Raw genomic sequence first — 17,440 nt, 5'->3', positions numbered from 1 at the left:
CCTACTAGCGGACAGGTCCAACGCTCAAGTACCCAGGTATTTCAGCCGCAGGCGGGATCCTCTGTCTCAGGGGATCGATACACTGGTACAACCATGGCCCCAGGGGATCCTGCTGTACGCCTTTCTGCCATGGCCCCTGCTGGGCGCCATTATACACAGGATTCAGCGGCACAGAGGCCTAGTTCTTCTAGTGGCCCCGGACTGGCCAAGAAGACCCTGGTACGCAGACATGAGAAGATTGCTGGCAGGGACTCCACTACCCCTGCCTCCGCACAGGGACCTGCTGCGACAAGGTCCCATACTCCACGAGGATCCGGCTCAATTCTCTCTTACGGTCTGGCTATTGAGAGGGCTAGACTGAAGATGTGAGGATATTCAGGGCCGGTAATAGATACACTCCTCAGAGCATGCAAGTTCTCCACATCACTAACCTATATAAGGATCTGGAGAGTATTTGAAGCTTGGTGCGAAGCTCATAGCACCAATCCACATGCCGCTAAGATTCCTATCATTTTGGACTTCCTGCAAGATGGTCTTCAGAAGGGTCTGTCCCTCAATTCCATCAAGGTCCAAGTGGCAGCTCTTTCCTGCTACGTTCCACAGAGTGACGGCAATAGCATCGCCACACACCCAGACGTTTCACGTTTCCTGAAAGGAGTCAAACACATTCGTCCGCCACTGAAGTGGCCCATACCTCTGTGGAACCTCAACCTCGTTTTGGACTTTCTAGCGGAACACGCCTTCCGTCCACTTCGAGGCCTGTCCCTCCGTTTGTTAACCTTGAAGATGGTGTTCCTGCTGGCTGTTTGCTCAGCACTCCGCGTCTCAGAGCTACAAGCACTGTCTTGCCGTGATCCGTTTCTCCGAATCACGCCAGAAGCCATCCATCTTCACACAGTTCCTTCCTTCTTACCCAAAGTAGTCTCGCACTTCCACCTCAACCAAACCATCTCTTTACCTACCACAGACGGTTTGAAGACGTCAGAAGAAGGTCGACTGCTACGCCATCTCGACATCGGCAGGCTACTGTCCAGATACCTGGAAGTGTCCGAAGCCATACGAAAGACGGACCATCTGTTCGTTCTACACAGCGGGAAGAAGCAAGGGGATGCGGCCTCACGGGCAACTATCGCCCGCTGCGTCAAAGAAGTTATCAAGGCAGCCTACGTAGATGCGGGAAAATCACCGCCTCTACAGGTCAAGGCTCACTCTACCGGAGCGCAAGCGGCCTCTTGGGCAGAAACTCGAATGCTGTCGCCCGCTGAGATCTGTAAGGCGGCGACGAGGTCCTCCCTCCATACCTTCTCCAGATTCTACCGTCTGGATGTCCAGGCCAGGGAGGACACCGCATTCGCGAGGGCAATCCTGCACGGACCGCGGGCAGCCTCCCGCCCAGTCCAGGAGTAGCTTTTGTACATCCCACTTGTTTTGAGTCCATCTGCTAAATGCTAGGAAATGTAGAGATTACTTACCTGATAATCTCGTTTTCCTTAGTGTATGCAGATGGACTCAGCATCCCGCCCGGCTGCCAATATTCATGGGATTTCACAGGCTCAAGGTAAGCCATGTTTATTACATAGGGCATCCACCCTGCCGGGTGTCAACGCCTTCCGGTTGAGAATCCTGGCGGTCTCCAACTACGATCAACCGGTCAGGGTAATCCTGTTTAATTAATCGATCGGTCAGTACTCATATAGCTATAACAGCTTTGCAAGGAAGATTACTGAATTGCTTTACTTCCTGTGGGGGTATATGTACCCGTGCTGACGTCAGATCCGTCTCCAACTGCTAGCACGAGCACACTATACCCACTTGTTTTGAGTCCATCTGCATACACTAAGGAAAACGAGATTATCAGGTAAGTAATCTCACAATAAACATCCCTCCAACTCAGCATTCAAGTCCTGGAAGCCATAAGATTTGCCATCAGCTATTCAAAATCAAACCTTATTCTATCTCTTCATCTGAATGTCACAAGTGCACTTTTAGACACCACTCAAGGATAAAATTTTCTACCAAAAGATGGTCAACCAAATAATTTCCATGGTATGTTTTCTTTTTCAAAATAAAACTTCATCTGCTTGCTCTGTCTCAGAATGGGGCATATGACTGCTTCAATTTACATAACCCCTTTAGTATGTCTACATCTGGTGAGCCCAATGGGAGCAGTAGTTACAATGGACCCAAGTGACTCAATGGCTGTCTTCTTCAGTTATTTTATCAGACAGTCTCACTCATGGTCTTCTCAGTTTCCCAATTATAAGAATATTCTTACAACAGTTGCCTTGAACCCAGGATGGGGAATTCATCTTCAGTCCCATACCCAAGGATTGTGATCTTGAGAAAAATATTGCCCCATAAATCTTCTAGAATTAAGAGCAAGTTCCATTTCATCCTGTTAAACCAGTCCAATCCAAACAGATGAGTAATGTCCCCTTGCTTGCAGATGAAGGCAGAGTGCATAGACTTCCTCCGGGACATCATTGCCATCACATAGACATGGTACAGCACAGAGAAAACCCAGTACCTCCAGAAGATGGTAAGACTCATTGGCAGTGCATCAGGATTTCTTGGAAAGCATTGACCCTGCTTAGAGCCAGGCCACTGGTACATCTAGAAGAACAAGCCTGCTAAGAAAGGGTTCAGGTGCTGTTGAGGGAATCCTCCTGCATGCCCTCCTCCCCTTTCCCCAATCTGCCTGGCAGACTTCTTAGCATTTTAAAAAATATATATATAAAAAGTTGGAAAAGGCCTTTGAATCAGGCTGAGCGATTGACCTGCTTGCAGTTTTTCCTGGTCTGGCAGGGTAAATTTTCTCTGGAGAAGAGGCTTGATAGCAGCAGTTTTTCATCTTCAACTGTGCCAAGGGTGTTAGTTAAGCTTTTATGGAGAAGCCAAAACGCAGTCGCCACTTTGGTGGATGCGACTGCAGAAGAGCTACTATTGCTGTGAGTCTTCTCTGTTCCGAATACAGGCATATCCACGTGTATGTGGGGGAATTTCCAGGGAGTGCTCCAAGACCTCTGCTATGCTGACTGCTATTCCTTCTTCGTCAGACAAAGCTCCTTTAGCTTATCCGAAGTCAGAGCATGTGCTGGAGGAGCCCTCAGGTGCAGCGCTTTTGACAGAAGTGTCAGCATTTAGTGTCAATCTCCCGCGGATGCCTCAGTTTCTCCAGGGCATCAGTTAGATGCTTGTTACAGTGGATACTCTGGTCACAAATCTGGAACTGTTATTAGTGACTCATACTGTGGGACAGAAAAATGTGCAAGCAGACTACCTGAGCAGGAATCTTCTGGATGCAGGCAAATGAACTCATCCAAGAGGCTTTTCATTGCATAGAACTCAGATGGGGCTTGCCTCACATGGATCTAATGGCAATGTGCAAGAATTCTAAAATCTTCCAGTTCTTCAGCTGTCACAAGGAGTTCAGCATCAAAGGCATAGATGCTCATATTCAGCCTCAGCTGGAAAGGGAGCATCTTTATGTCTTCCCTCCTTGTCCACTGATCGGCAGGATTCAATGTTGGATCAAATGGAGCGCAATCATGGTGTTCTGGCCTCTGAGAGCATGGTATGCAGATCTGTTGAGGTTTCAGATTTACCTTTCCATGCGTCTGCCAGATACCTGGGGGCTTTTGGTACAGCACCCGATCTTATAGAGGATCCTTCTCCATTTTATCTTATGACTTGGCTCTTAAAAGGCCATGCGTGAGGAAAAGAGGCCACTCTTCTTCAGTGATTTCCACACTACTCAGGCCTTGTAAGACATCAACTTCTCTGGCTTATATTTGGGTTTGATGCATGTTCGAAGCGATCTGAAAAGATCGGTCTGTTTCTCCTTAGCTTTCTGATATTCCCTGCATTTTATGCTTTGTTAGATTAAGAAAGGGCTTGAATTCTCTGAAGGTTCAAGTTGTAGTTCTCTCCTTTTACAGCAGCAAGATTTGTGGAATTTCAGTGGCAGCCCATCTGGCTGTGTCCAGGTTTCTTAGGGAGTTAAGATAACCGCTTTCTTTTAGACCTAAGGTTCCTCTGGAAATTTATTCTGGTTCTAGAGGCATTAGTCTTGTCTCCCTTTGAGCCCCTGAAACATGTTTCATTTAAGGATCTTACTATGAGGATGGCTTTTATGGTAGCAATCTGTTCAGCTCACCATATTTCATAGATTTAGGCTCTTATCTTGCAGGGGACTCCTTTCCTGGTCATAGCTTCCAATTTTGTGTCTTTTCATCCTGTGCTTTTATTTTTGCCAACAGTGCGGTTGATGTTTCAATTAAATCTGTCAGTTGTCCTGCAAAAATGCTGGAAGGACAAGTATAAAGGTGATAACAGGTCTTTGGGATTTCTGGATGTTCATGGGGTGCTCATCATATATTTAGAGGTGACAAATTATTTGCACAGAACAGGCAAGCTGTTTGTGTTGTTTGGAGGGCCATATAACGGCGAGGCGGCCTCCAAAGCTACTATAGCTAGATGGATCAAGGATACAATCACTTCAGCATATACTCAAAGGCTGGGGCGCCCCTGAGATTATTCATGCTCATTCTACTATGGTAGAGTCGTCTTCCTGGGCGGTAGACATTTGCAAGATGGCTACTAGGTTGTCCTTTCATTCATTTGTAAAGCATTACAGATTGGATGTTTTTGCTAAGGAGGACGCAGGTTTTGGAACTGGGGTTCTCAAAGCAGCCCTTACTTCCTAAATAATTGGGCTTGGGTGCTTCCCACCTGTTTAGATTGGATTGAACTGGTGTAGCAGGGTGAAAAGGAAAGATGTGGTTAAAGCAGTTAGCGTAGCTGGGTTTAAAAAAGGTTTGTCTAAGTTCCTGGAGGAGAAGTCCATAAACTGCTATTAATCAACTTGACTTAGGGAATAGCCACTGCTTATTATTGGCATTAGTAGCATAGGATTTATTTACTATTTGGATATTTGTCAAGTACTTGAATTGGCCATTGTTGGAAATAGAATGCTGGGCTTGATGGACCCTCAGTTTGACTCAGTATGGCAACTTCTTAAGTTTTTAAGGAAACATTTTTTCCTGGGAGGTTTTTTTTCCCATGAATCCTGTCATACCAGTCTAGGACCTTCTCGGAAAACTGGGCCTTTTCTTAGCATCTAGTCAGATGAATCCAGAACAAGTGGGTTATGCACCTCTACTAGCAGATTGAGATGGAGCAAACTGACATCACAGGGTATACACCTCTGCAGTGACATCCAGAACAAGTGGGTTATGCACCTCTACTAGCAGATTGAGATGGAGCAAACTGACATCACAGGGTATACACCTCTGCAGTGACATCAGCCTGCCAGTATTCTCCTCCAGAAGATGGTGGATGTGCATCTCCCTACTGGGGATTGCTTCAGATTTTAGAAGGAGAATTTAAAAAAAATAAAAGATAGAATTGATTTCCCCACTCTCCTGCGGTGATACTAAATGGTCCTTTCCCCAGTTGAGGTGATTTTCGTGATCCCTCAGGTGAGTGCCTTGGTCCAGTAGCTGGTTTTCAGCTGGTCTTAGCTGCTTAAGCAGCTGAAAGGCAGTGGGTGCAGGAAGCTGAGTGTGGCAGTGACGGCACATGCCCTCTCCCCCGCAGCCGGAGACAGTCTTTGTACTCAACCAGGTAAGGCTGAGCTAAGGTAAGTTTTTAAAAAAAATGTAATATACAGAGACTTGGAGGCTTTTGTTGTTTAGGGCTTCCTCCTTCCCCCGGTCTCCATGCTCAGCATGCCGTTCCAATGTTTGTCCAGTTTCATGGGAGGTCAAGGGACATGAGCAGCCTCCTTAGGCTCGGCCCCACTCTGAGGCTTTTTCGCTGCACACTGCATGGTAGGTCGCAACAGCATTTCGCGCGCTTTCTCATGCTACCCTCTACAGGTTTGTCGGTTTGGCATGTGTATCTAGCTGTGCGTCCAGGTTTCGCTCCCAGGTTTTGGATGCACAGTCAGGCTTTATAGTCTGTGCGTCCAAGTTACGTGGCACTATAGTGGCCGCACACTTACCTGTGCGCACAAGTTGTACTGTGCGCTTACTTTTTTAGGGTGCTTATCTTTGCGATGCCTACTTAGGTGCCTAAGTGTTGGGCGCCTACTTTTTGAGCACCGAATTTGGAAGTATTTATTTAAAAAAATAAATTTAAAAATAGCTAGATGCACGCCTCAGGCGTGCCATCATCCGGATGGCATGGATGATGGTGCTGATCCTGACTCTTTTCAGGATGGTGAAATTCCTCCAGGATTAGAACCATATAGAAATATGCTACGGTTCTTTCATAGAGGAACTGCCAGCTCTGTTCTCCCAGACCTTTGAAATGCTAAAGGACCGAAGAGAAATCCCATCTTGGTTTTTTCCCTGTGATGGAGGCCATTCAAGAATTGATTGATCTTGAGTGGGGTCTCCCAGAGGCTAATTTCAAAGGGGGTCAGATTTTGGAAGGCCTGTACCATCTGGATTTTGTGGTAAGAGAGCACTTATATTTTCCGAAGGTAGATGCACTTCTGTTTACAGTCTCCAAGTGGACTACTATTCCTGTGGAAGGAGGAGCATTCTTGAAGGATGCTCATGATAAAAAGATTGAGATATCCTTAAGTAAATATTTGAAGCTGTAGCAATGACCTTGCAGATCGCTTTTTGTTGTTCCTTAGTAGCTCGCTCTTGTTTGCTTCTCACCCAGGAGGTTAATGACTCTAGGGTAAATTGTCTTCCTTCAAGGCAGCTAAAAGCACTTCCACAGTATGCAGATTTTAGCCACATTGAGGCAAGGCGTCACTAGGGGCATGTTTATGTTAGAAGGGAAAAAGTACATGTGTAGATAGCATTTCCAGCTGTACGCAAGTACTTTTCCAACAAAATTCTATTTTCCAAAAATACAGGTGCAAGTGACTGTGCATATTTTATACTTGCAGCAGATTTAAAAGTGAAAGCATACACATACTTTTGCTCTGAGAATTGGTGCAAAGCCCATGGTTAAAATATGCAATTTTTGTCCTTATTTATTTATTTAATGGGGTTTTTTTTATACTGGTATTCGTGGGTACATCATATCGGTTTACAGTGAAATTTATCTAAATTACAAAAAAAACAAGGAAGGGGCGAACAGGGAGAGTCAGGGTACGCAGAACGCTGTGACCTGAAGTAGCAATGAAAAGTGTCTTAATATACAAAGGAAATAATGTGCTGTACAAGGGATGTACAGTGCAGTCTGAACTGATGTAAATACGAGGAGGAAAAGTACAGAATGTAACAGCAAAATAAAATACTAGAAGATAAAGCATGTAAGGGGAGAAAGGGGGGTAGGGGATGAATGATACCATACAGTACAAACATGATGCACTATAATACAGTATAAGGCTTATGCAGGGAGAAAGGAAGGTAATAGACTGGAAAGGCAAGTGCAACTATACAGAGGGGGAGGGGCGTGGGGGAAGACTGACTCTATTCTGGGTATGCCTGCTTGAAAAGCTAGTTCTTAAGTTGTTTTTTTTAATTTTTGAGTACATAGCGCTAACTCTAAATGGGAGTCAGTCAATAAACTCATAAAGAGTTTTAGTTTTCCTGCAGCTTGTATGTCCTCACCAAAATCACTGAATAACTTTTAACTGTAAGTTTTTCTAAGTTGTGAATGTGGATGAATTGAGCTGTATATTTGTTTGCTTAGCTTCTGTATTGTACTGTAAATAATATTTGTATGGTTAAGTATTTGCATCTTTATGTTTAAATTTTTGTTTTAGAAACATGGTAGCTCCTATAGTTATATAAATTTACTTTCCTTTTCTTTAGGAATATTATAATAGTTGCACTAATAACTGTATTTATTTTAGTTTCCGTCCTGCTCCTTTCTTCGTGTTAGATGAAGTAGATGCAGCCTTGGATAATACAAACATTGGAAAAGTAAGCTTTTTTATTTTGCAACCTTGGATAATACAAACATTGGAAAAGTAAGCTTTTTATTTGACCAAAATGATAGTTGATATTTTTCACATTTTAAATGATCAGACAACGTGATAATGCACAGTGCAATCCTAATGAAATAGACTAGTTTGATGTATTGCTTATGTATAATAGGTAAGTTAGCAAAAGTTGTTATGGTAGATGATATAAGCTAATTAGTGTAAATTTCCTAGAAATGTACACAAACTGAATGAGTTACTATCAACTCTTTGAGCAGATAAATAGTCATTTTTGGTAATCATTGTTAGAGGATAAAGTTATCCAGCTAACTCTGAATATCCTCAATAGAGAGGGAAAACAATTGATTACTCTCATCATTGTAAGTCTATGCATTTGAAACCACTTAAATTATTCATTAGTCTTTGCTAATAAATTAAACTCATTCAATCTATCCTCATAGGTAATAAAATCTAGATCTTTAATTATTTTTCTTCTTTTCCTTTGGATTTTCTCCATATTCTCCTTGAGGTCCAAATTTAAAGCCAAATTACTTTAATATTACATTGAGTGGGAGAATTACTCCATATCTTGTGTGTAATTCTCACAGGATAGTGTCTGCAAATGAAAGCAGTTATTTACCTATAACATATGTTCACAGTGGACAGCAGAACAAATTAGTCACACAAGTAGAAGATGTTGTCATTTGGTGCTGACACGGAACATATTCTCTGAAAGTTCAGAGAAACCTAGAGGTCTTTCTGTTCATACATAGGTGTTCCTGCACAGCTACCACCAGATGAGTTTCCTCTGTCATTTGTCAAGCCAAGCTTCAACTCTGTGGGGAGGAGGGTGTGATTGTATGGTGGTTCTGCTGCCCATGGAGAACACCCATTACAGGTAAGCAACTTTGCTTTCTCCATGACAAGCAGATGCAAATTTAGTCCTAATTGTGGAGATTCCCAAACTGAGGGTTGCACTCAATTATTTATCATTTGCTGGATCGAGAGGATTTACAACCCAGTTGAAAGAATTTGGGGAAAGTTTAAGCACTTATTGAATATATTTTTTAAAATTGCTTGGCCAAAATTACTATTATTAGGAAAGTTCTCAAAACAATTCTTTGTAAAAGGTGTATATAGATGAGCAAGTGGTCACTTTGCAGATTTCTTGAGCAGAAGCAGAATGAAAGTGAGCTACTGAAGTTGCAGTTGCTCGCACATGATGAGTGTAATTTTATGTGGAAGTTGAATTCAAGCATTAGAGAAGCAATAGAAAATACAGTTAGAAAGCCTTCGGCAACCTCATGGGACCTCAGTGTTGTCCTGGCAAGACTAGTGCGGCCTCCCTTTGAGTCTCTGCAGTCCTGTGACCTGAAGTTCCTCACCTGGAAAGTCATATTCCTGGTGGCGATCACTTCCACTCGCAGGGTCAGTGAGCTTCAGGCCCTGGTTACGTGTGCACCATACACAAAGTTCTTCCACGACCGTGTGGTCCTGCGTACACATCCTAAATTCCTGCCCAAGGTGGTGACTGATTTCCACATCAATCAGTCAATCGTTTTACCCACCTTCTTTCCGAGGCCACATTCACACTCTGGACTGTAAACGGGCGCTAGCCTTTTACTTAGACTGCACAGCGAACCACAGACAGTCCACCCATTTCTTCATGTCATTTGACCCCAACCGACTGGGTGCAGCAGTGGGTAAAGAAACCCTATCGAACTGGCTGGCGGATTGCATTGCCTTCTGCTACACGCAGGCAGGCCTCTAGCTGGCCAGCAGAGTGAAGGCTCACTCTGTGCGGGCCATGGCAATGTTGGTGGCCCATATGCATATGATCCCTGTTGCAGAAATTTGCCGGGCTGCAACCTGGATTTTCCTCCACACGTTTGCAGCTCACTACTGCCCTGACAGGGATAGCTGTCAGGATTCGTCCTGCGCAACCTGTTCCAGACCTGAACCCAACTCTCTCTACTCGTGCTTCTTGTGGGGCCATACTGCCCCTGCTTTCCCACAGCGCCATAGTTGTGTTGTGCCTGTTGTCACCTTGCTCAGCCGTTGTTGGTCTCTCCAGTTGAATGGGGCACTCTGGAGCTCTGTACTCACCCACATGTGAGGACTACCATCTTGCTTGTCCTAGGAGAAAGCACAGTTGCTTACCTGTAACAGGTGTTCTCCTAGGACAGTAGGATATTAATCCTATGGAATCCTGCCCGTCTCCCCACGATTTTGGGTTCACCTTCGGTTTATTTTATTTTTTCACTCTGCTTTGCTATATTCCGAGACTGAAGGGGGACCTCGTGTGGATGCGAGGGTAGTAGCAGATTGGGCATGCTCAGTCTGCTGTCCAAAGTTTCTAGAAACTTTGCAAAAAGTTTTCCATGCCGAGCTCCATCGGATGATGTCACCCACATGTGAGGACTAATATCCTGCTGTCCTAGAACACCTGCTCCAGGTAAGCAACTGCATTTTCCTCTGACTTTTCTAAGCCTGGTTCTTCCCAGCCTAATGAGGTTATGGGTAAAGATGTGTCGGGAGAAACGCCTGATATTGGAACTCCCTTGACTGGTTCCTCAGCAGGGGATGGCAGCTCAGTGGGCACCACACAAGTGCCTCCTGGTTTTGGCATGGATCCTTCTGCCTTTTCTTAGGTAGAATTCTTTCAGGGATTGCAATCCTTTCTTCAGGTACAGTCCTCAGCCCTGTCCAATCTTGTCAGGTCAGTTCCTCAGGCGGAGGCCTCTCCCTCTTCTGGTACTACTTTTAAGCACTGAAGTACTCCTCAAGCTGCAGGTGTTCCTGACAGGAATCTGGAGGGCACTGATGAGGCAGATCCTGACTTTCTAGTGGATGGGGAAATTCCTCTGGGATTAGAGCCGTATAAGACTATGTTGCAGTTCTTTCATAGAGAAGAATTGCCGGCCCTGGATTACCCAGACATTGCAAATACTGGGAGTTCCTGGAGCAGATTCCATGTTCTAGCCAAAGAAAATTCCCATTTTGGTTTTTTAGCGTAAAGCTTATGGAGGCCGTTCAAGAATTGATTGATTCCGAATGGGCCGCCCCGGAGGCAAGTTTTAAAGGGGGTTGGACCTAGGAAGGCCTATGGCCCCTGGATCCAGTGGTAAGAGAGCGCCTGCATTTCCCTAAAGTGGATGCACTTGTCTGTGCCATCTGTAAACGGACGCCTGTCCCTGTGGAGGGAGAAGCGGCCTCGAAGCATGTGCATGATAGAAGAATTTGTTAGCGACCAACTCCCCCAGAGGGGAGGAGTTAGCAATCTGTTAGCGACCAACTCCCCCAGAGGGGAGGAGTAGCAATCTGTTATAGATCTGCTCCTCCAGAGGGGAGGAGTAAGCAATCTGTTATGAATCTGGCTGCTGGATATTCTGTTAAAGGAGGAATTAGCAATCTGTTAGTGAACACCCCGCCAGGGGGCGCAGTTACCACTCTGTTATGGATCTTGCTAAGGAGTAGCGATCTGTTAGTGCTCTGCCCCTCCAGAGAGAAGGAGTAGCAACTGTTATGCGTTGTTCCTGTAGAAAGATGAGCCAGCAACCTGTATGATCCCCACGGGAGATAGCTACGTGATATGGATCAGCTTCCGCAGAGAGAGGAGTAATGGTTTGATGTGGGTTGGCTCCCACAGAGTGGCAGATGATAATACCGCTCTATTAGTGTAAGAAGTAACACTTAGTAGAAATAGTGAATCCCTGGGCCGATGGCAGATGACAACGCCCTCAAGTGGAGATCTTGAGAAGGGCCACCGGTTAGGCTGGAGTATTGAGACAAACACAGATAGTTCTTTATTAGACTGGAAGTAGAATCACCAGAGGTGGCAGTAGTGAGTTGATATGCCCAGCAGGGCTGAAGTCCCTCTGATACTGGAACTACGATCTCTGAGCTGCTGAGCTGTAAGGAGAGACTATAGGTAGTGAGTAAACAGGGTATGCTGGACATAACCTGTGGTAGATGATGCACTCACAATTGTAGATCTCTGTAGTGTCTTCTGTATGCAACAGAGAGTCTTCAGTATTCAGGAACAGGAGCCACAGGCGAGTACTGGTTCCTATGGGCAGTCTGAAATAGAACTCACAATAACTGTGTATGGGATGGTTTCTGGAATAGCAGAGAGGCTAGAAGAGATTTAGGAACGTAGGCCCTCGTGGAGCGAGTACCGGTTCCTGTCTGCAATTTGCAATGGTAACTCAAGATCTCCATACCTGCGATAACGTCTTAGACTGAAGGGAGCCCTAGCGATTAGGAACAAGGGCCCTTGTGGAGTGAGTACCGGTTCCTATCCGTAATAGGACTCACTGTGTTCACATCTGCAATCGCCTCCAGGCAGTAACAATCTTCTGAGTCTTCGGGAACGTAGTCTCTCCAGGAGCGAGTACCGAATCCTGTCCAACAATCTGAAAACAAGAATAGAGAGAACGGAGCCCCCGAGGAGCGGGTACTCCTGGTAAGTTTGAAAAGGCCGAGCAGTGGAGAAAGGTTTCCCCTTGCTGACTCGGATCGTTGTTGCAAGTAGCGTGGCTGCCGAAGCAAGTCCAAATGGAGTTCCTTGCTAACTCGTTTGAGGTTAGCAAACAAAGAACTTTTAAATTGAAAACGGATGATGTCACTACGGGGGGGGGGACGCCCCCGAGGTTCGCTCCCTTGCTGGTACAAAGACTGGAGAGAGCGTGCGCCCTTACATCCTCAGGAACATGGCGGATCCGTGGCATCAAGCCAGCCCGGGGATACCAGGACCAAGAGGCGGGGAGAAGCTGCGGCTGCATCTGTCCTTCTGAGCCGAAGGGAGTCGCCACAAAGGTAGAGAGGGTGGAGCGAGGACGAGAATAGGCATGAACGCAACAGAATTGAGGCCATTCTTAAGCATTTGAAGCAGTGGCAATGACTTTGCAGATAGCTTCCTGTTGTTCCTTGGTAGCTCGCTCTTGTTTGCTTCTCTCTCAGGAGATTGATGACTCTGGCGTGACTTCCAGAGCAGTTATGGAACCCGCCGCCTCCTTCTTAGCAGATGCGGGCTGTGAATTGGACCACACCTTAGCCACAGGAGTAGCTTCAGTATAAGTGGCCAGACACCAGTTATGGCTGAGAAATTAGTCACCCAATGCGACCTCCAAGGCTTACCATTTAAAGGCTTGCTCTTGTTTGGGAGCAAGTTGGAGAAGATGGCCAGTAAGTGGAGCGAATCTCCGGTTCCTCTGTTGCTGGAGGATAAGAAGCAGTTGCTACACCCCTTTCATATGAGGGGTCGTCTCAGACGTTCCTAGCATTTTCGACACTATAGAGGGACAACCTTTCAGAGGACTCGGCCTTTTGGAAGGTCTCAGTCCTTTCATCCTAGACAGCCCAGTTGAGACAGGAGCTCAGGTAGTGCAACCTCCCGACCCTCCCAATGAAGGCTTACCGACACACCCCTGGGAACAGGAGATAGGGGGACGCCTCTCTCTCTTTTTTTCAGAAGTGGGTCGAGATCACATCGGATCAGTGGGTCCTGGAAGCTATATGAGAAGGATATGCACTGAAATTTCTCAGTGTTTCTCAGCCAAACCCTGCAGAGCAAGCAGGTGGTGGAGTGTACACTGTCAAGGCTCCTCCGTCTGAGGGCTGTGATTCCAGTACCTACGTCTCAAGAAAATATGGGTTGATATTCCATTTATTTCATTGTGCCCAAGGAAGGAGGGCTTCTTTCATCCCATCTTGGAACTCAAAGGGATCAACCATCATTTATAGGTGACTAATTTTTGCATGGAAACATTGTGCTCAGTGATAAATGGCCGTGCAGTCTGGGGAATTTATGACTTTCTTGGATCTGTCCGAGGCTTACCTCCATATTCCTATCCAATTGGAGCACCAATGTTTTATACGTGTTGGGGTGCCATTATCAGTTTTGCGTGCTGCCATTTGGTTTAGCCACCACTTCCAGAACTTTTTCCAAGATTACGGTGATGGCGACAGAATTGAGAGAGAATAGGATCCTAGTACACCCATATATAGACGACTGATTAATTTGGGCCTAGTCTCTGGAAGAGAGCCATTTGGTGACTCACAAGATAATCTACCTTTCACAGGAGCTCGGTTGGGTGATGAACCTAGCCAAGAGCAGTCATCAGCCATCTCAGTCGTTGGAGTATCTGGATGTGTGATTCGGCACAATGCAGAGAGAGGTTTTTCTGCCAGAAGCTCGTATTCAAAAGTTGATGGCTCAGGTGCGTCTCTTGGTGATTTCCCTGTGGAGCTAGAGAGGTGGTGAATGAGGATGGGGAGCTCATGAGGGAAGATTCCAGCAGTTTGGCAGGAATTTCCTCAGACTTTGTCTTCTTAAGGCACAAAGCTTGTTTAGCCAAAAAGGGGAGCAGCAGGCAACTGTACTCCTCCACTAGGGCCCCAGCGATAGACTACGGTGGGCAGGCAAGACTCTCGGGGACAGTCGATTGATTTTTTTCCCATCTTCTAGACCTTCAGAGTCATCGCAGCAGTAATGCTGATGATGCAGATTCCTCAGAGGGGTTCGGGGATCAAGATGATGGTGCTGGAGGAAGCCCTTGAGGGGCAGCCAAGGTTAAGGTGGTTCAGGAAAGACGAGCTTTGGCTTTTGATCCCACATGTACTGGGACAGTTGGGAGTCGAAAATTCTCAGCTGGGGTCCAACCATGAAGTGGGGGATTCTGTCAGGGAAGGCCTGTAGGGGCCCCCAAAGCCTTTCCATGCCATAGAACAGTACAGAAATTGGTTTTCCAGGAGTGGGATATTCCACAAGTGGTTCTGAATGGGGGGAAAGCAGAGGCTGATACTTTGGTCTGTGAGGTTACTAAGAAAACCACTTGGGCAGAGCATTTGGCCATACTGGAGGTTGTCGATCCACCTAAAAAGGATGTTCAAGTTTTTTACCTTGGGCATGCAGGACTGGCTGCAGTGGGTACAGAGCTTGCAGGCAGAAGGACTGGTTTCCTCAGCTTCCACTAGGCAAGAGCATGTCTGCAGGCAGTCATGACTTATGTGGCATATACACCCTATGATCTCTTTCAGAGGTCAGCCAAGATTATGGTGTAACAGTATCGGCTAGACATTTTCTTTGGTTACGCAATTTGTCAATGGAGGTCTGGTCCAAGTCCCAGTTCAGTGATCTCCTCTTTAAGGGGAGATTAGTATGTGGCTAGGATCTGGAGCAACTAGTAAACCTTTTGAGTGAGTTCAAAGGGCTAAAATTGCCTGAAGATAAGCCAAAGAGTCATCAGTATCACTCCAACAGGGGAGCTTTCTCATCTCAGAAGCAAGTGTAATGCCATCTTGACCGCTTACCTTGTGGGGAGTTCCTGAGTCTGGGACCAACTTGGTGGGAGCCCCCCCTCCCCCAGGGCAGACTCCATCAGTCCTCACAATCTTGGTGCCTGGTGCCTCCACCTAGGGAAGAAGGTGTTAGTGGGTGAGATTTCCCTCCCTTCACCCAAGGAAAACAAAATGGGACTGTGAACAAGGCTGGCCGTATGCACAAATATATACAGGTTTATTAGACTATGTAAGTATATACATTTCTACATGACTATGTACATCACTAATAGTATGTCAAACAGGACACTTAACTACTTGTGGTTAATTGTCTCAGGCCATATAATTTATATACATTTTTACAAGGTAGCAAGAACACTTAATATTTGGCAATTTGAGGTTGTTGGCCCCCATAGTATACCACCATATAGAATAGAAGGGACTTCTTAAGTTCCTGCTTAATCAAGTGTTGTTATTATCCTCCCCCTTTTATTTCCAAGTCTCACCCATGTGAAAAGATGCAACTGGGCTGGTGAGCATGGTTGGCCTGGGGAGTCTGTTGTATCTAAACCGCTGTCATCTCCTCTGTGCCATTTCCACTCCACTGAAAGGTCCATGCCAACGCTGGGGTCCACACCCTCCTGGGGACATGATTCCGCCTCCTGATCTGTCACGAGAGTCCAAACCCTACTGGGGGACCCGACTTCGCCTCCTGGAATGCTGCTGGGGTCCATGCTCTCCTGGGGAATCCAACTGTGCCTCTGGACCTGCCGGTGGGGTCCCCTTGCTCATGGGGGAAACAGGGTCACCTCTAGATCTGCAGCTGGGGACCCATTCCTCCTGGAGGACTGCTGGATTTGCTGCTAGGGTCCCCTTCCTTCTGAGGGAGCACTTCACCTCTGGATCTGCCGCAGTCCTTCAGTTCTTTTCTTTTGATAGGATGATTTTCCCTGGCTTGGGTTTACAGCTCCACAAGGCTCATGACTTGTTTAGTGTTCAGTGATTAAGGCCTTCTGCAGTCTCAGCTTTCAGTGATTTTAGCTATGCTATGCTATGCTCATGGTTACTCATTCATTGTTACCCAGCCTGGATGGGTCACCTTCTCTCAGCCAAAAGGTCAAGACCCAGGCAGGACCATGGAAAGAGAATGTGTAAACAACCTTCCATCCTGCCTGGCCTTTTCCCTCTTTTATCTGACAACTGGGTACCCAAGGGTCGGACTCCCCTTTTTATTCAGGGTGAGAATCTGGTTGCTTCCTAGGATTGTTTTTCAGTATATTTTTCTCAAAATTCCTCTCTCATTCAGAATTCTCCAATGTAGATCTTTTCTAGTCATAGTCTGTAATTTAGATTTTGCTATCCTTTGATTTAAAGTGATATTTCACTGCAAGTTATCAACAGTAGCCCAGGGGGCTGTGACATGCAAATCTCCTATCTGAGCCTCTGACTCATCTATTCAATGGTCATTTAAGCACCTTCACTGTAAAGGGTCTGGCAACTTTTTCAATCTCATTCTGGGTTTCCTGGGCTGGCAGCTCATGTTACATAGCTGCATTGTCCTCTTTTTTACAATGTTACAACGTTATTGTTAAATTTTGAACTTATGTACACTGTTCCAAGTTTCATAACCTTGTTCTATGTAATGCCTTTTGGCAATTTTCATGTTCTGTTTCAATGTAAACCGATGTGATCTTTATTTCATATAGGAACACCGGTATATAAAAATCTAAAAATAAATAAATAAATAAATTTTTTTTTCTCTGCCGTTCACTTAAATGGTAGCATGCTCTTTAATCCCTGTCTCCCTTGGGAGGTGAGTTTCACAAAGATTATGGCAGAAGCAGTCCTTTCAGGGTCTGCGTAATTCCACCCGAGATAACTCCGGTCAAAGCACCAGAGGCAGCACAGCCACACAATGAAGGGAGGCTGGTCCACTCTTCTCAAAAAAAAAACAAAAACGGGCGGTCAGAGGGAGATTGGCCTTTTGTTACGAGGCATGGGCCAAGGTTTTTAGACTAATGGGTACTGGACATAATAAGAGGCAGCTTTACCTAAGATTTATCTTGTCCGGTCCGAGAAGACTCATGAGTTCCCCTTGCACATCGTGAGTAAAGAGAGATGCCGTGCACACCATGCTAGAAGCATTTACAGCATCTAGAGACGATTGTGACTGTTCCTCCGGAGGAATGGGGGAAAGGCAGATAGTCAATCAATTTCAGAGTGTCAAAGAAAGAAGGCACTTGACAGCCCATTCTGGATCTGAAGAAT

At 45.8% G+C, this 17,440-nt stretch overlaps 1 protein-coding gene across 1 annotated transcript in view; it reads left to right on the top strand.

The window, feature by feature from the left end:
* SMC1B (structural maintenance of chromosomes 1B) overlaps nucleotides 1-17,440 on the top strand; it is a 941,781-nt gene that overhangs the window by 849,212 nt on the left and 75,129 nt on the right. The window contains 1 exon segment of the mRNA XM_029600056.1: nucleotides 7,823-7,892. Within this exon segment, the coding sequence (XP_029455916.1) occupies nucleotides 7,823-7,892 (70 nt within the window).

This window comes from Rhinatrema bivittatum, chromosome 4, assembly GCF_901001135.1.
Source record: "Rhinatrema bivittatum chromosome 4, aRhiBiv1.1, whole genome shotgun sequence".
NCBI lineage: Eukaryota > Metazoa > Chordata > Amphibia > Gymnophiona > Rhinatrematidae > Rhinatrema > Rhinatrema bivittatum.
Note: the sequence above shows the minus strand (reverse complement) of the source record. Positions and strands in the feature narration are given on the sequence as shown.